This window comes from Mya arenaria, chromosome 7, assembly GCF_026914265.1.
Source record: "Mya arenaria isolate MELC-2E11 chromosome 7, ASM2691426v1".
Lineage (NCBI taxonomy): Eukaryota > Metazoa > Mollusca > Bivalvia > Myida > Myidae > Mya > Mya arenaria.
Genome location: NC_069128.1, coordinates 23,266,688 through 23,286,637, shown reverse-complemented (window position 1 = coordinate 23,286,637; position 19,950 = coordinate 23,266,688). Strand labels below are relative to the sequence as shown.

The following is a 19,950-nucleotide window of genomic DNA, read 5'->3' as shown; positions in this document are numbered from 1 at the left end:
CATCGTTAATATTGTTATTCATAATAGCGTTATGTTCTTTTCAATTTTTATGATCTTTTTTCGAATGAGAATGAATATAAAACTCCCTTGCATTTTGGTAGTGATTTGTGCTTGCTTTGTGTAAATTAGAACGAAAAAAATAAAAGAAATAGAATAGATGTTTTACTAAAAGTAGTATTTTCTGAAAAAAGGGTTTGATATATTTCTTTTACAAAAGTTCAATTTTAGCTTCTTCATGGTTTGCTTATTGAATTTCTTTTTTATATTGCTTGGTTTAAAACTATCACAGGTGTTGATTTGTAAAACCCATGCAATGATATAGTGAGATTTGTATCTTTTAAAATCAAATAGGTTAAACAATTACAATAAGGTTTTTAAAATCATGCACTACAACTTCGGCCAGCATTTTACCCGATATTAAATGAATGTCTTAATTGTGATGAATAAGAGAACAATATGTGTTTGTTGTATTGCTTATTCTTAAAGGATGAAGATAGTTGCTGATCATAACATTAGCCTCCTTGTACTATTTCGCTAGTTTTGTACTGTTCAAGCACCTGTGCATATATCACGCAATGAAACCGTGGCCGTATTTTCTGAAAATATGCTTCCGTATAAACAGGCATATATAGTAGGCCTGCAATTGTCGCACACTGCATTGTGGAGTAAGAAAGGAAGGATTTAAAAACTGCTCTTCACGGTAGAATCGTTTTTTTTCTTACTTTTTTAAATCTTAAATAGCATTGATATGCTAGGTATTGTAATGATTTACAATTACTGTGATAGGTCGCGTTTTCGTAGTTTTACAGCAAGCGTGAGGTTTAGTCGGGTATGACTAGTTAGAGAAAATGATCCGTTTCTGTTCTTTTGACAACATTAAGGGTCTTCAAATACATAGGTATTAGACGTTGAGATTGGTCTCGTGGTATAGGTGTTCACCTCGCACAAAAGAGGTTGTGCTTTGCCTCAACCTATGGACCTCAAACTTGACAGTTCAAAATTGAATTGTTTTGTATGTCCTTGCTGGGTTTCAATAACTTAAATTATTCACTTGGTTTCTGTTAATATCAGTGTATTAATTTGTAAAGTACATACATCAGTTATCATGCACTGAGGTAATATCAGTAAAAATATTTTTTAAATTGTATACTTTTAAATGTAATCAGTTCAACGATCAGATTAAAGCCTTCAAAATCACACAATGGATACAGCAAGCATTTTATCGCAAACTACGAGTATAAAAAGACATTCTCATACGGCAGAGTTGTTTTTGAATTAAGCCCTTGGTCTCTTAATCAATATTGATTGTGAGCAATACAAACAAAACATAGTTGCAATGGGGTTATTTAACCACATGTTATTGGCGCATAGCTTATTTTAGTGAGGAGCCTTACATAAGCCTCATTGTACTCATTCGCTAGTTTTGTATTGTTAAGCGCCTGTGGGTTTACAACTCAGTGAAGACCGGATAATAAACCTTTAAACAGAAATAAATTGTTTAAGTAGGCCTGCATTGATCATACAAATGCATTTAATGAATACACCTATTAAATTCGTTTATCTTTTTACATCATTTAAATAAACTTCTTGTAACAACATTGAGAATAAAAACGATTTTATTATGTGTTTTAATTATTTTTATTTTGGTATATGTAATATGCAATGGTATAATCTGATAATGCACTGGTGTCTGTATCATTTGTTATTTGTGATAAATAACTATTTATTACTGTGACGAGCTGCTTTCTCGCAGATTTATAGCCTATATGAGGTTTCTTGCCATCAGCCATGTTTCTTGTTTGTGATTTTTTGTCTGTGTGTTCTATGTCTTTGGCGTATACCCAGGGCCATTAAACCGGATTTATGTTTAAACTTTTTGCAGGCATATAAAGTAGGCCTGCAATTGTCGCACACTGCATTGTGGAGTAAGAAAGGAAGGATTTAAAAACTGCTCTTCACGGTAGAATCGTTTTTCTTCTTACTTTTTTTAATCTTAAATATCATTGATATGCTAGGTATTTTAATGATTTACAATTACTGTGATTGGTCGCGTTTTCGTAGTTTTGCAGCAAGCGTAGGTTTGGTCGGGTATGACTAGTTAGAGAAAATGGGCCGTTTCTGCTGAGTTCTTTTGACAACATTAAGGGTCTTCAAATACATAGTTATTAGACGTTGAGATTGGTCTTGTGGTATAGGTGTTCACCTCGCACAAAAGAGGTTGTGCTTTGCCTCAACCTATGGACCTCAAACTTGACTTGAAGGCCAGGCGTGACCAGTACATGATCCCTGATTGATTTCATTCGGTTAAGGTCACAGTAACCTTGAACTCGAGAAGTTTGTTCGAGTGATAAGTCGCCAAAGCCTAGAATTTTAGTCCTCAAGCCTGATATGGAAACTGGGTCTAAAAAGCAGATGATCTTTATTGATTTTGATGTCATTAAGATAAAGGACAAGGTCACAGTGACCAAAAACGCGAAAAGCTTGTTCGAGTGATAACTTGACAATACCTGCACCCATGTCCACCAATCTTGACGTGAAGGTTGGGCGTGACCAGTAAACGACTTATCGCTTCAAGCCATCAGGTCCAAGGTCGAGGTTACAGTGTCCTTTATCACAATAAGCGTGTCCGAATGATCAATGGACAATGCATTTACCTATGGTCCTTAAACTTGACATAGATGTTTGATGTGATCAGTAGATGACCCCTATTGATTGGGATCATGAGTGTAAAGGTCAATGTCATAATGACCTTGAACGTAAAAATGTACGAAGGGTAACTTGCCGATGTCTGCTCCGACCGCCCCAAACTTGACGAGAAAGTTGGGAGGCACAAGTAGATGAACCGTATTTTGAGGTCATCGGATCAAATCTGATTGCTTTTTTGTTCATGCACAATTTATTCAATCGACCAAATATTCCTGACAACACGACGAAAAAGGGGTGGAGGGGGGGGGGGGCATAATATTTGACCTGCATTTCTCGTTAATTTGGTTTGTGTTAGTCGTATGAAATATTTAGTCGGCATATTTATGACTTTTATTGGAAAGGAGCCTTTTGTTGAACCACATTTTAGAGTTCTCTTTCTATTAATGCTATCATATCCAAATGAAATTTATATGTACATTTTAATTCAAAACTCTATGCAGAAAATCAGTATATAAGCCTAATATTATTTTTTTTGCTTTTTTTGTTAGTTATTCGCCATTCAAGCGCCTATGTATTTATCACGTATTGGCATAGTTCCTATATTTTCTGAAATAATAATATCTGTTTATCTTGGTCTAGACCTACCACTATCGGAAAATTTCATTTTGCAGATGGCGAGGTAGAACTTAGCCCGCTTCTTCTCGGTATGTTTTATTATTTCACATTTGATAGCATTAACGTTTCGTTAAAATTGACTTAACCAATTTCAGTAATTTGTGTCATGAATTAAGGTAAATTATTTTTCAAGAAATTGCATAGAACATTGTCAGTGTTTTACATTATGATCTCTTTATTTTAACGTTATACATGTGAGGTCATTGGCACGTTTAGTGCATAGAGTAATAAATATATATTGTGCAAAGCAAAATAGTGTGGTTTACCATAAACTCGCAAGAAATAAACATAAAATGAATCGTAAACTCGTAGCGTTTAAATATTTGAAACATTCGCATATATGCAAATAAGATTTATATATAAAGGACATAAACATTTAACTTTTTTAGCGACAGAGCAATTGTTACATTTACAAATCGCCTAATTTAACCATTATCAAGGCTAATCGAAACCTACATTAGTTGTGTGTATACTAGATGCAACTCCTTGTGATTAAGTCATATTTTAGAGATGAACATTCTTAAAAAGAACAATAACAAATTACAGTCGGTAGTACATGTTTACAGTTTCTTAAATGCATTTGAGCCTGTCTGCAATTCTGAGTCAAAATGTAACGCAGTAAGCTCCTCTATAAAAGCTTACAAAACAAGCGCCTAACAAAGACCGTTTTTCATTAAACAGTGTTTGTCTCAACCAATCTGGGCAAATAGAGTCGTCCGCTAATGCATTTTTAAATAGGGAAGGAAATGTATCACTTACTAAAATGAGTATTTAACTGAAGCTCTAACTGACAATAGTGTAGGCTATATTTCGAAATAAGTTAATACATAGCTTGCCTATTAAATTGATTTGTGTCTTCCTGGTTGGGTTTAAATTACTTAAATAATTCATTTGTTTTTTGTTAATTAATATCAGGGTATTAAATTGTGGAGCACAAAAACCAGAGATCATGTATTGAGGCATTATCAGTAATAATCTTCTTTAATTTGAATACCTATAAATGTTTAAAGTTAAACGATCAGATTAAAGCCATCAATATCACACAATGGATACAGCAAGCATTATATCGCAAACTACTTGACAGTGTATGAAAAGACATTGTCATACGGCAGATTTGTTTTCAAATGAAGCCCTTGGTCTCTTAGTCAATATCTTGATTGCAGGTAATACGAACAAAACATAGTTGTAATGGCAATGGGTATATGTAACTACATGTGTTCGGCGCATAGCTTATTTGACATAAGCCTCATGCACTCTTTTGATAGTTTTTGCTTGGTATGCACCAGTCAATTGTAACCCACAGGTCCAAGGGTGTACCGGGGAAATGGGCCGTGTTTTTACCTTCCAGGTGGCACATCAGTGCCAGGTGAATGCGGTGGTTGTCTTCGTGCCAAAAATAGCGGAGAATGGTCCTTACCTATTGTCCCTGGGGTGCGGGGGCATTTGGCGGGAATTTAACCAGCAGTTCGTGCCCGCAGGGCGGGGATTTTACCCGGGCTTGGTTGGACCGAAAGTCAAAGTCCCCGCTATTCCCCGGACCTGGGGGAGTTGTGGTTACAATTGACTGGTGCATTATGCGCCTGTGGGTATATAACGCAATGAAAACCGGATAATAAACCTTTAAACAGAAACAAATTATTTTAGTAGGCCTGCAGTGATCGCACAAATGCATTTAATGAATACACCTTCTCAATTCGTTTCTCTTTTTACATCATTTAAATAAACATTTTGTAACTGCATTGAGAATAAAAACGATTGTATTGTGCTTTTTTAATTATTCTTATATTATTAGTATTGTATTGGTATATATCTGATACTGCATTGGTGTCTGTAACATTTGCTAATTTTATCAATAACTATTAATTACTATGATGAGCTGCTTTCTCCCAGCCAGTTTTACAGCAAGCGTGAGGTTTGGTCGGGTATGACTAGTTAGAGAAAATGATCCGTTTCTGCGGAATGCTTTAGTTAAGTAAAGTGCTTCAATTACATACTAATTAAACGGTAATGCGTTGAGTAAGGAAATATAAAAATGTGAGCAAAATAGTATGGTAAACTCAATAGCAAAAACTAAACATTTAATGAATCGTAAACTCGTAGCGTTTAAATATATGAAACATTCACATATACGCAAACATAAGTAATATATAAAGGGCATCAGCAATTAACTTTTTTAGCGAGACAGCAATTGTTACAGTAACAAACCCCCGAATTTATCCATAGCCAAGCCTTATCGAAGCCTACCTTAGTTGTGGGTATATAAGATGCAACTCCTTGTGATTAAGTCATATATAGGAGAAGAACATTCTTAATAAGAAAAATAACAAATTACAGTCGGTAGTACATATTTTCCGTTTCTTAAATGACGTTGAGCGTCTCTGCCTGTCTGAGTCAAAATGGAACGCAGTTCTGCTTCAGCTCCTAAAAAATAAGAGCCTCAAAAAGACAGTGTGTGTATACCAGATGATAAAATATGTCATATTTGCTACGTCGAAAGGCAACATTTTGCTTAAAATGAAGACTTAAATCAAAGATAACTTTTCTTTTACTTCACCATTTTAAATTAAACAAAGGGCAGTCTATGCCGCTTAAAGAGCCCCGCCTTCGTCTTATTACCGGAGTTTCATAAGGTTATTAGTTTCATCAAAAACCTGTTTTCAAAATAATGTTTCGACAGTGCTCCGTCAGACGGCCGTATTGTGAAAAAGGTTTGTCGAAGTGTTTTAAGAAACTTAGCCCTCAATCAATTTAATAAACGCAATTTATCACGTGGTATACACACACTGATAAGAGCATATTTCATTAAACAGTTTTTGTCTCAACCAATCTGTGCCGTTACAGTAAACAATAAGGTGTCGGGCTATATCAGAGAAATGGGCTTTAAATATGTTAGACTTGTATGGTTTGAGGTAGCTTAGGATTTAAACAGTCACAGAGCAAATTGCGTGTATAATCTCCTTACTTCTATTAGCAACTTTGATCGACCTTGTGCCTTAAACATGATATTACTTCTTAAGTAAGTAATGTGCTATAAATTTACTATCATATGCTGTAACCGCATTTTTGAATATTTATATGAAAAACAGAAACAATATTTGTGCGAAAAGCTACAGAAACAAGCTCAGTAGCAAAAAAGTTTAAACATAAACCCGGTTTAATGGCACTGGGTAAACGCCAAAGACATAGAACATAAAATCACAAACAAGAAACATGAAAGAACAGCACAAAACTCCACAAACAGCACAGTGCATACATACTATATATATAAAAAAAACTAGGTATGTTTATCAAGAATTGTTAGGTACCGCCTTGAAACGGTCAGTCAAATGTAAATTTACTTGGGGGTTAAACCAGTTTATTAAACCAAGCTCATTAGCCAAAATTGTAGGCATAAACCCCATTTAATGGCACAGGGTAAACGCCAAAGACACAGAACAAAAAACACTTAAAACAATCACAAACAAAAAACATGGAACAACATAAAACTCCACAAACAACACCTTGAAACCGTATTAGACGTGGATACATTGTCAGCCGTATTGTATGTTCCAAGGAAGGAAATGTATACCTTAAACAATATTTAACTAAAACTTTAACTGAAAATAGTGTTGTCTATGTTTCAAATTTAGTTCAAAAAGGCTTGCCTAGTGAATTGCTTTGTATATCCTTGCTGGGTTTTAAATTACTTAAATTATTCATCTGGTTTCTGTTAATATCAGGGTATTGATTTGTAAAGTAAATACATCAGTTATCATGCACTGAGGTATTCATTAAATCACACAATCGATATAGTCAGCATTTTACCGCAAACAACTAGTATAGCAAGGCATTCTCATACGGCAGATTTGTTTTTGGAGTGAAGCCCCAGGTCTCGCAATCAATATATTGATTGTAAGTAATACGAACAATGACAATAGGGTTATCAACTACATGTGTGTTGGTACATATTTTATTTCTTAGTGTGGAGCCATACATTAGCTCCATTGTACTCTTTCGCTAGTTTTGTATTGTTAAGCGCCTGTGGGTATATAACGCAATGAAAACCGGCTGATGAACCTTTAAAAGGAAATAACTTATGAAAGAAGGCATGCACTGATCGCACAAATTCATTAAATGAATAAACGTACTAAATACGATTTTTCTTTTTACATAATTTTAATATTAACTTACTTTTAATTTCATTGATAATAAAAAAGATTGGATTGTTTTCATTTTAATTATTCTGATGCTAGGTATTTGCACTGGTATATATCTGATAATACATTGGGGTCTGTAACATTTGTTTTTTTTTTATAAATAACTATAAACTACTGTGATGAGCTGCTTTCTCGCAGTTTTACAGCAAACGTGTTGTTTGATCGGGTATGACTAGTTAGAGAAAATTGGCTGTTCCTGAGGAGTGCTTTTATCATCGTAAAGGGCCTTCAACTACATACTTATTAGACGGTGAGGCTGGTCAAATGGCCAAGGTATCCACCTCGCCGAAAAAGGTTTTGTTTTGATCCCGGCTAGGGGAATATTCACATGATCTTCCTTAATTGAAAGATGTTTTATTTTATGCCCCCAAAACGGACTCCAGCGAAAGGAAAATAGACAGAAGCTTAAACATATTTTCATAAAACTTTGCATAATTTGTGTTTAGTGTTGTTTTTGATCCAGAAATACACAATGCGTGAAAGTTTTGTACATTTTTATTATTATTTGATTGATTTAATACAGGTTCAGTAGATTTTGACAATATTTTAAACATTATAGGGCCATCAAAGTACACATTTAAAATAGTAATTAATTTGTATGCACATTATATAACGTCAGTTTCACTTTCCACAACAGAAGTGTTGTGCATTTTGATTATTGTTGAGTATTTTAGTGAGTTATGTCTTGAAAGCGCATTCTGATTACGGTAAGAGCATTCTACATACGGAAAGGGTCGTCAAAGTACACATAATATTACAAGTTGTTTTGCTTTCAAAATTGTTATACTTATCAAGTAATAATATTACGAAACCTACGAGAAACATCTTCCATTTTACATTAATCATTAACTGCGTTATACAGAGAATACGACGCATATAATTCATACCGGTAATGACGTGCAGTACTTTCTGGCGGCATCAATTACATGCATCGACTTTTCTTGTATCACAGTTGACAGCATTGTTAGCTAAACATTTATACATTCAAAACATGTCAATGACACATGTTAATTATTCCAGCGAATATCAATGACAAATATAGTACATAGTAAATGCAAGGGATAGTATTAGTATCTCTTTGTATTTGCGATTGGTTTACAAAATAAGAAAATATTATTAAACCCATGTAAAGAAACCCATCAACATGAATTTCTTTCAGCCACTATGTGAACATAAGTTAACTGTATAACGCTAAACGATTTCTTACTGACACTTAAACGTGTTGCATTCAAAACAGCATGGCAAAATATCTTCGTATTTATTCCTCATAGAAATTTCGAATAAAGCTTAAGATGAACACGTCCTATATATTTGCCCGAGCTATGTTAGCCAAAAAATCAAAATTAAAGCCGATGCATATAATGAATATGTAAATATACGTAGAACGCATTTATTGACATTATTTTGCTCAACCAACGGCGTCATACACAAGAACATTATTTATTTGCCTCCCATATGATACACAGACGACTCAATAAAATATATACCAATTGATATGTATGAACATCATGAAGGCAAACAAAACAGTTTTATATTTTCCAGTAAAATAAGGATAACCCTACACTCGGTCTTAAAGCGCTTAAATCCTTATAAGGCAGGTGATAATATTATTATTATCACGAAAGACTAGCACATTTCGATTTAGACACTCCCCATATATTATATTTACAAACTCTGACCTCTGATGCTTTGCAACATTTGCCAAACAATAGTCGACTTACACGTTTTTCTCCTTCTTATCAAATTCTAAGCCATAGTTCGTAATCAGTTCATGTCTAAAGTAAATTCAGGCCTCAATGTGCAAATCAGCGATTACCTCCTTGTCATGCACTGTTAAATTCTTAAATATTAATTCTTTAAAACATACATAATATTCAGCTAATATACCGAATATATTTATTTTGAACGAATTTCTGTAGTTGCTGGACTTTTTTTAAATGACTTGTACCCTACCGATGGGGTCGAAAATATAGCATTTAGCGTTATAGTACCTGAACGTCTAATAGACTGTTGATTAAATTCTCCTAATTTATTATCTTACTTGCTTTACTAACTCCATTTGTACAACTTTATTGAATGTAAATGTTGCCCTTAAATTATTTTGAGCAGTATGATTTGCAATCAACAGTTAAAAAACTATTTGCATCTGAAGAATGCATACTTGATGTACACTTACAGGCAATCACCATGGCAACGCAAGGAGAGGATGAAGACAAAGACATAACCACAATTGAAGACGATATTTCAGGTATGTATAATGCAATAAAACGGTGTCAGATATTATATACACTTTTTGATTTAAAAACACTACGTTTTGGGGTAAAATATTAATTACAGACATGAAATTGTAAAGTGTCAACAGTAGATAAAATAGTTCCAAAGATCCTGTATTTTTTAATGTATTAATTGGTAAATGTTGGGACAGGTACCTGTAGTTTAAACCCACAGTTGACTCTTTGTCCAGTGACCTCAAGTTTCACTTACCGTTCTAAGGCGGTTATCCCATCATTTATCGGTAAAGCTATTATGATGCGTGTTTGGTCTGTTTGTGGTGATTGACCGTGTGTATGTGGTGTTTGTACGTTTTTAGTTGTCGTTTGGACCAGTGCCGTGTGCCTGTGAATAATTATGCACAAGGCACTGGTCCAAACGACATGTGTCTGTTTTTGTCCCTGTTGTTTTCATGGCATAATTGTATCTTAATGTTAAACACTATGGCAGAACATAGTTACTAACCAAGTTGAAAGGTGAAAGTTGTTCAAGTTTGAATTAAACACGACACCCGCAAACGTACTCATTTGATCATATATTTGTACTTATATTTAATCTGTTTGTTTGTTGGTGTAACCGTATTGTAGTTTTAAGTTATGCTCATGCCATCTTAAAATACTCTTCAGTACTGGTTTCTATTCAGGAAATGTACTAGAAAGTGATTTCTTAAAGGTAGTTCAGATTTTGTTACAATCGAACGAACATAAAGTAATATGAAACAAATAAAGTAATAAAATTACTCAATTTGATAGGGTTAAGATGTATATTTTTTGTAATTGAGAGTACATTTTCAAAGAACTGCATTTAGAGGAAAATGTAACAAATGCAACATCAATTACAACATTTATGCTTATATAGAAACTACAGAACAACACAGTGATCACTCGACTCAGAAAAATGACGATCAAATCCAAACAGGAGGCAAGGTCAGTCCGGTTATAGATGCAGCAACATCAGATATGTCAGTTATAAACTCTTTGAACGAGGATGCATCGGACAGTGTTAAAACTGAACGATTAGAAACTGAATCTCAGACCGAAATCAACGAAATAATTCAAACAGGTCCTACAGCGTTCAATACTTCAGACATACGATGTGAGCCATGCTTTGCTGCAAAGAATGCGCAAAAGTCGCCCACAGGCTATTGTAAAGAATGCGAAGAGTTCCTTTGCGATTCATGCCAGAAAAAACACCCGATGTTCCGAATGTTTAAGGATCATAAAATTATACCAGCTCAGGAAGCCGTTGCCATACAACTTGAGCCCTCTAAAATGTGCGAACAATGTGCTGTACTAGATATTTCAAAGGAAGCGAAACATGTTTGTCCCAATTGCGAAGATTTATTATTATGCGAAACATGTGCCCAGTGTCATCGTGCTTTGAAAAGTACAAAAACGCACGTTTTAAAAGATGTATCAACTTTCTTCACAGATAAAGAAAAGAAGGACATTTATTGTGACCCTTGTAAAATGGAAGACGTTGCTTCTGTTGCTTGCATGTTTTGTCCAGATTGTGAGAATGAAGCTATGTGCGAACAATGCAGTAAAATGCATTGCGCACTAAAGAAGACGAGAATGCATAAGCTTTTTGATATCAGCGAACTTATTTCGAACAAAACAGAATCCGAAGGAAAACACAGTGAACCAACAGCAAATCTCTTTTGCGAGATGTGCGAGGTTCAGGGGGAAAAGGTTGGCGCTGTCGCAATATGTGATGATTGTGGAGAATATCCAATCTGCTCGGACTGCCGCGAAGTACACTATCATCGAAAGGCGACACGATATCACAAATTGAGAGATATCAAGCCCCTAGATAGTATCGAGAATACATTGCCGATGAATCGCAAATATTGCGAGCCTTGTTTAGATCAACAAAAATGCAATTCAATGAAAGGATTCTGTCTTTATTGCGAGCAATTTCTTTGTAAAGAATGTATTCATCGACATGGACTACAGTCAATAACTCAAGATCACACTATAAAAATGAAAAACAAATCAATACAAGCGACAACTCCTCAATATTGCGATTTCTGTCAAATTGAAGGGTTGCAAAAAAAAGCGGATGCAAAATGTCAAGATTGTGATGAATTGTTATGTAGTGATTGCCTACGCTACCATAAAATTCAAAAGATTACAAAAGATCATAATGTTGTGACGATACAAGATGCTTCAAAAGATAAAGATACGCCTGAAACGATGTATTGTGATAATTGTAAATTTGAAGACAAAGATGAAGTTGCGGTTGCGGTCTGCATACATTGCGATGAGTCGGCACTTTGTGAGAAATGCGTTTCCTATCACAAAAAACAGAAGGTTACCCGTGGACACATACTTAATATTATAAAATCTCCAAGAACACTGCAAGAAACGAGGTAAGTGAACAGATTACGTATGTTATCATATTTAAGATTTGAATTTAATTTCACTAATATTAGTTTGATATGCACGCTCTAACGTATTTAGTACATTTGAGTAACAATTGAGCAAAGGTGAAAGAACAAACGCTACACCATTACAAACAGTAAGAATAAGTTAGAATTAGCCTGTTTTGCTAAGAAATCCATAAAGGGATGGATGTCGTTTTAACGTTCAGTTCCTTTGATGACAAAATGGAAGAAAAAAAGACCTCGGAAAAGCTTGAAACGACTTGCCAGAAATCTAGGGATATTTATGTAAGTAAAACCTCATTTTTTTATGAAAATTATACATCAATATACGATCCAAGTTGTTTTTACATGTGGTGTAACACAGTTACAAATGAATTTCATTTGCCATTTTCCAGCTGAGAGAGACAAAACAAAGTCTTATTTTATAATGTCGGATCATATCGAAATGAAGCATCTCCTAGAAACACATGATGTATATCACTCGACACTTACAATTGTGTTAAAGTTGATTGATTTTTTATTTGCATATCTTTTGTACCGTTTATAGGAACAGCCAGGACAGCCCTTTGTTACCAAGATAGGATCGGATGCTCTTACGCTCTCGTGGACAAAGCCAAAACGATTCGGATCGAACGATTGTTTCCAAGTGTCTTTAATGGATGTGCGCCAGAATAAATGGCATGTCCACATTGAATATATCACAGGAGATAACGTCGATGTTTCTGGTCTTCAGTCAGGATCAAAATACAAATTCAAAGTACGTACAGTCTACGCCGATGGCGATGGGCCCTATAGCGTTGACAGCGAAGTGATAGAAACAAAGAGATCTCCAGCTTCCTCGATTATAAACTTCGCCTGCCGTCTCGGAGATGAGCTAGATATACCACAGTCCTATGTTTTGCCATTAACTGAACTGAGGCGTGCGAGAAACACAGAAGTCAAGACACGGAGGTTTGAAGTCGGTAAGTAACTGTTATTATATCACCTGTACAATTTGATGTCAATTTAACTTAAAATTTAATGATAGCCAGCGTACTAACAAAAGTAAACTACATTTATGAATTGCATATTATTACGGATAAAATGTAGCAAATTCCTACACTCCACCGACTTATCGTGCACCGACTTATCGCGCATCATTTTTAAGTATATGTTGTATAGGTGCAAACTTTTTAAAGTACGAGTGTTATATGGTTTTTCTCGTCGGGATATGAGAACTTTAATTTGGAACATAAATGGCACCAAAATAAAGACCGAAGTTCACATAAGTTTTCATAACAAATAAAATATCTGAAATACAGAATCACAAAATCGATTAAAACATAAAACATGTTGGGTACTTTTAAGGCCATCGACCAAAACTGCACATGAAGGACAAAACAATAATATTACTAGGCGAGACTGGTACAGGAAAGAGCACTCTTGTTGATGGAATGGCCAATTACGTTCTTGGTGTACACTGGGAAGATCCGTATCGTCTCAAACTCATTAATTTGGAAGACGAAGAAAGGACCAAAATGGGAAACCAGGTTTGTGCGGTTTTTGTTTTGATAATAAGATACATCTGATTGATTAGAATAAACTTGTGGTAAGACAAATTACTATTTATTTGTATTCGTTGCGCCATAGGTAACGCCCGCAGATCCTGCTTGGCCTCCATTTTACCGGACTAATCCCTCTTTCTTTTCAGTTTTATAAAGTATTTTTGTTCAACTGTCTTCCTCTATGGTATACAGGGGAAGCGTTGTATGTAAATGTTCGTCTGTCCGGCCATTCGTCTGTCTGTCACGGTCTGTCCTCTCGGTATCTCCTTTTGAAGGATTTTCATGAAACTCGGATCAAATGTTCACAATATCAAGACAACGGGTGGAGCTCAAATTAAAGGCGCGCCTGCCCAAGGTCATGGTCACACTTTAAAAACAAAGGTTTTATCCATATATTTCGTGTCCGCTCCATGTCTCTTAAACCCCTGGAAGGATTTACATTAATCTAAGGTTAAATGTTCACTACTCTTAGACGACGTATAAAACACAAATTGTATGTGTGCCTGCTTGCGTCACAGCTCCAGGTCAAAGGTTTGAACCGTAGATTTCATGTCGGTTCCGATTCTCCTAAGCCCTTGGATGGATTTCCAGCAAATTTGTGTCAAATGTTCACTTATCGACACAACACCCTTATTCCGCTTGTTCAAACATCAAATGTTGTGAACCAGAATGAGACAAGCATAGGGGGTCAGTTCTGGTTTATAATTAAAAAATGTCGTTAAGACGATCGTTGTTAAAATCCATCCATAAAGTGTATACTAGAATTTCTAGAACAAAATGAAATCTTCGTAAATTGTTTTTGACAATCTTAAATTTGATGTGCATTCTCTTCCCAGAGGTATTAGGTTCAAGGTCGACAATTTTTTCCGGTCTTGAAAGTGTACAAATACTCGTTTCTTCCCCAAAAAAGCACTCACGCTTATGGCTCCTTTTCCAATCAACCTGTACCATAATGATATAGACTAAAGAATACATTGAGATGATCGTATAGTGTTCTTTGACAAACACGATTTCGTTAAGAACTTTGCCAGTAGTTGCACCATTTTTATACTAAAAGTATAACATTTTCAGGCTATGTCTCAAACGGAGTGGATTACATGCTACACAATTCACCCAATGGAAGGCAGTAGATTCCCACATACACTAAACATCATAGATACCCCCGGATTCGGAGACACGAGGGGTCTAGAGAGAGACGAAGAAGTCGTTCAGCAGATGAGAACCCTCTTTTCATCTAAAGAACCTGCAGGTGTTGCGACATTAGATGCTGTGTGTTTCTTAATCAAAGCTCCAGACGCAAGACTGACGCCTATGCAAAGCTATATTTTCCAGGCCGTAATGTCCTTATTTGGAAAGGATATAGCAGAAAACATTTGCTCATTGATTACATTTGCAGACGGAATGGATCCACCCGTTTTGTCTGCCCTGAAAGAATCGGGTCTGCCGTTTGGAACACACTTCAATTTCAACAATTCTGGTCTATTTGCGAACAATACCAACAATGATTGCGGAAGTCTTGCACCAATGTTTTGGAAAATGGGAATGGCAAGTTTTGATCGATTTTTCGCATATCTCGATACCCTGCCAACAAAAAGTCTGCAACTTACTAGTGATGTATTACAAGAAAGGAATCGGGTGGAAATCACCGTGAAGAATTTACAGCAAAAGCTTGAAATTGGTCTGATGAAAATTGACGAACTCAAAACAGAAATGAAAATATTTGACGAAAACAAAAATTCAATCAAAGACAACAAGAATTTTAAGTACACGGTCACGGTTATGCAACAGAGAAAAAAAGATTTACCTTCAGGCCTACATGTTACGAACTGTTTAAACTGTAACTTTACCTGTCATAATAATTGCCGTATAGCGGACGATGAGAAAAAGTACAAATGTTCGGCAATGCAGCGCGACGTTGGTACGTGCAAATATTGTCCAGAAAACTGTCACTGGAAATATCACAAAAACAGTTCATACGTGTTTGATTACGTTCCAGTTAAAGAAGAAAAAACGTACGCAGAAATGCAAAAAAAATATGAAGACGCATCAGGAAAACTTCCTACACAGAAACTTGTTTTAGAAAAGATGCAAATAGAATTGAATGGAATGGTGGACACTGTCGAAGAAATGATGGACATTGTGAGGCACAGCAATATGCGCTTGGCCGAAATCGCACTGCGTCCGAATCCTCTTACTATGGTTGAACATATTGATTTAATAATTGAAAACGAGAAAATGCAACACAATCCAGGGTGGATGAAAAGAATTCATACCTTGAGGGAATTTCGTAAAAGGGCACAAGTTACATCTGATGCTGAATCATTCAGCCAAGTAGCCAGTTCGTTAGGTGTAACAGGAAACAGAAAGAAAATTGTGAAAAGTAAGCAAAACATCTTCAAGCGCATAAAAAACACTTTCGGCTTTTAAATAGAGGAATCCAAGTGAAGTCCATTTATGTTGCTCTGATATTAAACAACAAAAAAGACTTAAAAATATGTTCTCTTGCATGAAATTATTTTGTGTTTCGATGTTATGCAATCTAACTAAAGTGCGTGACCTTACCTGCTGGTGACAAGATCTGACACCGACCTATTAAAGTCTATAATAGAAATGATCAGGAATTACAGAATTGCTAAAACAATTACCTAATATGAAAAAAACTGCCAATAATAAACCAAAATTCGTTTAGTTGCAAGTAAGTTATATAGGTTAAATGTATTTCCTTTGACGCAAATATTTTCGCATTAAAATAATGCTTTCATTGGTCAAATTTGAAAAAAAAAATCTTTGCTAAAGAACAACGATTGAATGGATTATCTCAAAGTATATTTGTTTCATTGTAAACACAGCCAGAGATTTATGTTGAAGGTATATGTCTGGTATTTTGGTAAAATATTTAATATCGTAACATTATTACGTTTTTGACTTAATATGAAAAATATTGTACGTGTATACAATTTTGAAACTAATTGTATAATACTAGCTACGAAGTTTGAATATCACTGTCTCTCATGTTTAATTATATGCTGTTACATATGCTTTCCGCTTGTGTATATTCAGTTAATTACTAGAAAGCCATTGAATATGATCTGATATTCACTTGTAGAAAGCCAATATTTTATTTCTGCAAATGCTAACCAAATCTTTTTATGGCTCCTTAGACTACAGATGTTTTATAGTATGAGAAAGAAAGTTATGTTTCCAAATGTATATGAACAATCCAGAACAAAAATGATAAACAATAATTATTTACGACATAAAAAATATTATATGCACGCAAATAACTGTCTTCTTTGAATGACGCTATTTCCTGATACTAGTAAGCCGGAAATGACGTCACTAGATTTGCGTCGATTTGTGCGTCTTTGTAATTGTCAAAACTGGTATTCGATAGGCGCCAAATTAAAACTCATAAAATATGATACAGGTTGCGCTTCTGATCGTGCTCTGGACCAGTGACGAACGGTTTATTTACAAGTAATATAAAGCAGGCGTTTATTATATGTTCGGTTTATTTTCTTTCCTTTTTATTGAGTGAATAGCTGTCACTTGTCATACCAAAAACCTAGGATCTAGCAGGAGTCTTCATATAATACTTTGATTCATCGGGAAAATATGTTAAGAAGCTGGCATGTTTTCGGGATGAGTTGTTTAAAATTTCGTATTGTACTTTGAAGAGTGTCAGATTCTTTGTATATTTTAGATTAATAAATCTAAAAATAATCTACTTTTTAAACCTGCGCTGATAGTGAGCAGAATATCACATAACAATTCTAATTCCCACGCTAAATGCATTGCAGAAATGTAGTAATCGGACTATTACAAAAGAGAATATATATCCAATCGCATATAAGAAGAAGGCATAATAAGATATTATTCGGTAAATTCAGAACACATACACCAGTTTTTTTTACGAAATTTGATTTCTTTAAAATTTTGCTATCATATCCGGTTAAAATGACTATATCAGTTGTTACATGTTCCTCATTTCCTGTTAATCAAAATATTTGTCCACATGAGCCACGGCCTTCTTAATATTTTGTTTTTAAACCTTGAATAATTTCTTTAACGTTTTTAACGAAGTCTTTAAAATGCTCTTTTACAAACTCAAAAAGAAATGTCACGTTTTCCTCTTAAAATTTAGATGAAAAAGTAACTACTTTATTCAAATAAATATTAGGATTTATAAAAACAATTTTAGAAATAAACGTACTGACAATTCAGCTTTTTTTCAGTTATATTGTTTACAAACATGTAGACCGTTTAAATTAAAAACAATCTAATATAACATATGTCTGATGCAGAACAAATACGTGATGGTTAAATCAAACCGGAAACAAGGTATGACATGTCATAAAGAGTGAAATGACAAAGGTGACGTCATTCCCGTCTTGAATAGTAATGAGAATTTTTTTCGTAAGTGAACGTTTACTTGTTGCTGTATATAGTCGATGAGGCTAATATCTTTATTCTGTAAGCATTGTTAAATATTGGTACACTATTGGTTGTGTCCACATAAACTGGTTATAAACCCTCAGTGAACTTGTGTTCCAGTGAGCTCTTGTTTCACTGACCGTTGCAACGATGGTTTATCCTTTATCTTTTATGGATACATGACTGTGTGGTCTGGTTTTATTGCTTTTAACGTTTCATGTCCCTCGTTCAGTGTCTAGTTTGACCCTAGCCAAAGTATTATTATTCATTATTAAGTATTCCTTAAGCTTTTATTTTCTGTGTTTGAAACATTTGTTACTAGTTTTCCTGTTGTTATGTAAGGTTCCATTTTCTAAAATTTGACTGTTGTATTTTTTAGTTTGATGCCAGATTTCCAAATATTATTTAGCTATATTATGTGTGCTGCTTACGATTATTAAAATGTCCCCTAATTTTATCTTGTAAATATTGTTTGATGTCTATGTTATAAGTGTGCTCTACTATGTTGTAATCATTGCCTAAACTGGTGGTCCTGTTATATGGGTCGTATAGTTACACACTTTTTGAACAGTAAGATTGCTTTTAAAAATGTAGGCCTTTTCGTGGATATCGTCCGTTCCTGCCATTTACACTGCATAATTTTGTTTGGAAAGTTCAGCGTCTAATTCAAACCTTTAAGATCGCATTCAGAGCTTTTCGAAAAGCGATATTCTTTGTTGCTATTTCGTTGCAAACTATAGCTAAGACGATATCCGTGAAAACGTCTACAGCCATACTAGGCATCTTACAACGAGGTGCATTTAATAAATTGTCTCTGGTATTTGTATATTTAAAATGTTCACTTCGTCAACAATCTATTCACGTTATTCCTTAACATTATTACTTATGTACAGGAACACATTTTTGCTATCCACCTAAAGGATGCCAATCTGTTGTACCTTTGGTACACTGCTTGCATACTAATGAACCAAACCAAGGGCATTCCTAGTAGCAAAACGTTTACATAAATAAAATTATTGCCGGTGAATTAATAAACATCCACAATCAACTTCTTTTTGCATAAATATTCTAAGGAAGACCATTTTTTGACATGAATGGTTGAATGCCCTTTGTTTGACCTTGTTTGAACTTAACTATGTTTGAAATAAGTTGATAATCAGAGATCATATTATTCAATAAAACAGTTGAATAAACACTTGCTTATCCTGTTAACGACAAACTGAATACAGTTATTTACCTATAGAGTTTAAAGGACTCTGTTAACGGTTATCAGTTGAATAGTTAATCAACTTTAAATATAATATAGAATTATGAAAAAACAACAACAAAGAATAACATTATGTACATTTACGTCATGTGTGTGCCATTTTGAATATGATTTTATTCACATCACTGAATGCGTTTTATTTGGTTGTTTTGTTGATTTATATTATTTTTCTTTAGTTATGCTTATATCATGCATAGTGAAATAAAAGTTTGTTTTCGAAATGAGTCCTATAATTTTTACCCCAACAATGCAATGAAATGGGATTTTTCGAACAGCCACGCCGAAAACATAGGTATCTACCGCATTGTTAGCAGTGCTTCAAATGCAAAATGTATTTCAATTTAATTTTCCATTCAAGCAATGTTTGAAAACTTATATTAAAATGCAGTAACATTTAAACTACATTAAAAACACCACAAAAAACAACAAGAGGAGACATTTCCCGTTAAATGCAGGATTTGCACATCATCTTCTTATAAATATTTCAAGTTTCAGTTTTTACTAACCTTTTACTAAAACAACTCTCCGGGG

At 34.5% G+C, this 19,950-nt stretch overlaps 1 protein-coding gene across 2 annotated transcripts; it reads left to right on the top strand.

The window, feature by feature from the left end:
- The first annotated feature begins 651 nt into the window (after window positions 1-651).
- Window positions 652-19,581, top strand: LOC128240090 (uncharacterized). 2 transcript variants are annotated; one of them, XM_052956582.1, is made up of 10 exons: window positions 652-700; window positions 1,883-1,960; window positions 3,318-3,350; window positions 9,696-9,765; window positions 9,982-10,032; window positions 10,647-12,159; window positions 12,381-12,459; window positions 12,722-13,136; window positions 13,522-13,703; window positions 14,790-19,581. In XM_052956582.1, exons 4-10 carry the CDS (start codon window positions 9,705-9,707, stop codon window positions 16,143-16,145), a joined length of 3,657 nt encoding a protein of 1,218 aa, XP_052812542.1. In that variant the 5' UTR covers window positions 652-700; window positions 1,883-1,960; window positions 3,318-3,350; window positions 9,696-9,704; the 3' UTR covers window positions 16,146-19,581. The 2 variants fall into 2 exon arrangements, with proteins under 2 accessions (XP_052812542.1, XP_052812543.1); XM_052956583.1 differs by lacking the exon at window positions 9,982-10,032.
- Window positions 19,582-19,950: the final 369 nt, after the last annotated feature.

What these genes read in the sequence shown, in the direction of transcription:
- LOC128240090 (XM_052956582.1), top strand. Translation starts at nt 9,705, where the DNA reads ATGGCAACGCAAGGAGAGGATGAAGACAAAGACATAACCACAATTGAA. An exon ending in AGAACACTGCAAGAAACGAG is followed by an intron (nt 12,160 to 12,380) that starts GTAAGTGAACAG and finishes TTTAACGTTCAG; the next exon opens with TTCCTTTGATGACAAAATGG. An exon ending in GACACGGAGGTTTGAAGTCG is followed by an intron (nt 13,137 to 13,521) that starts GTAAGTAACTGT and finishes GGTACTTTTAAG; the next exon opens with GCCATCGACCAAAACTGCAC.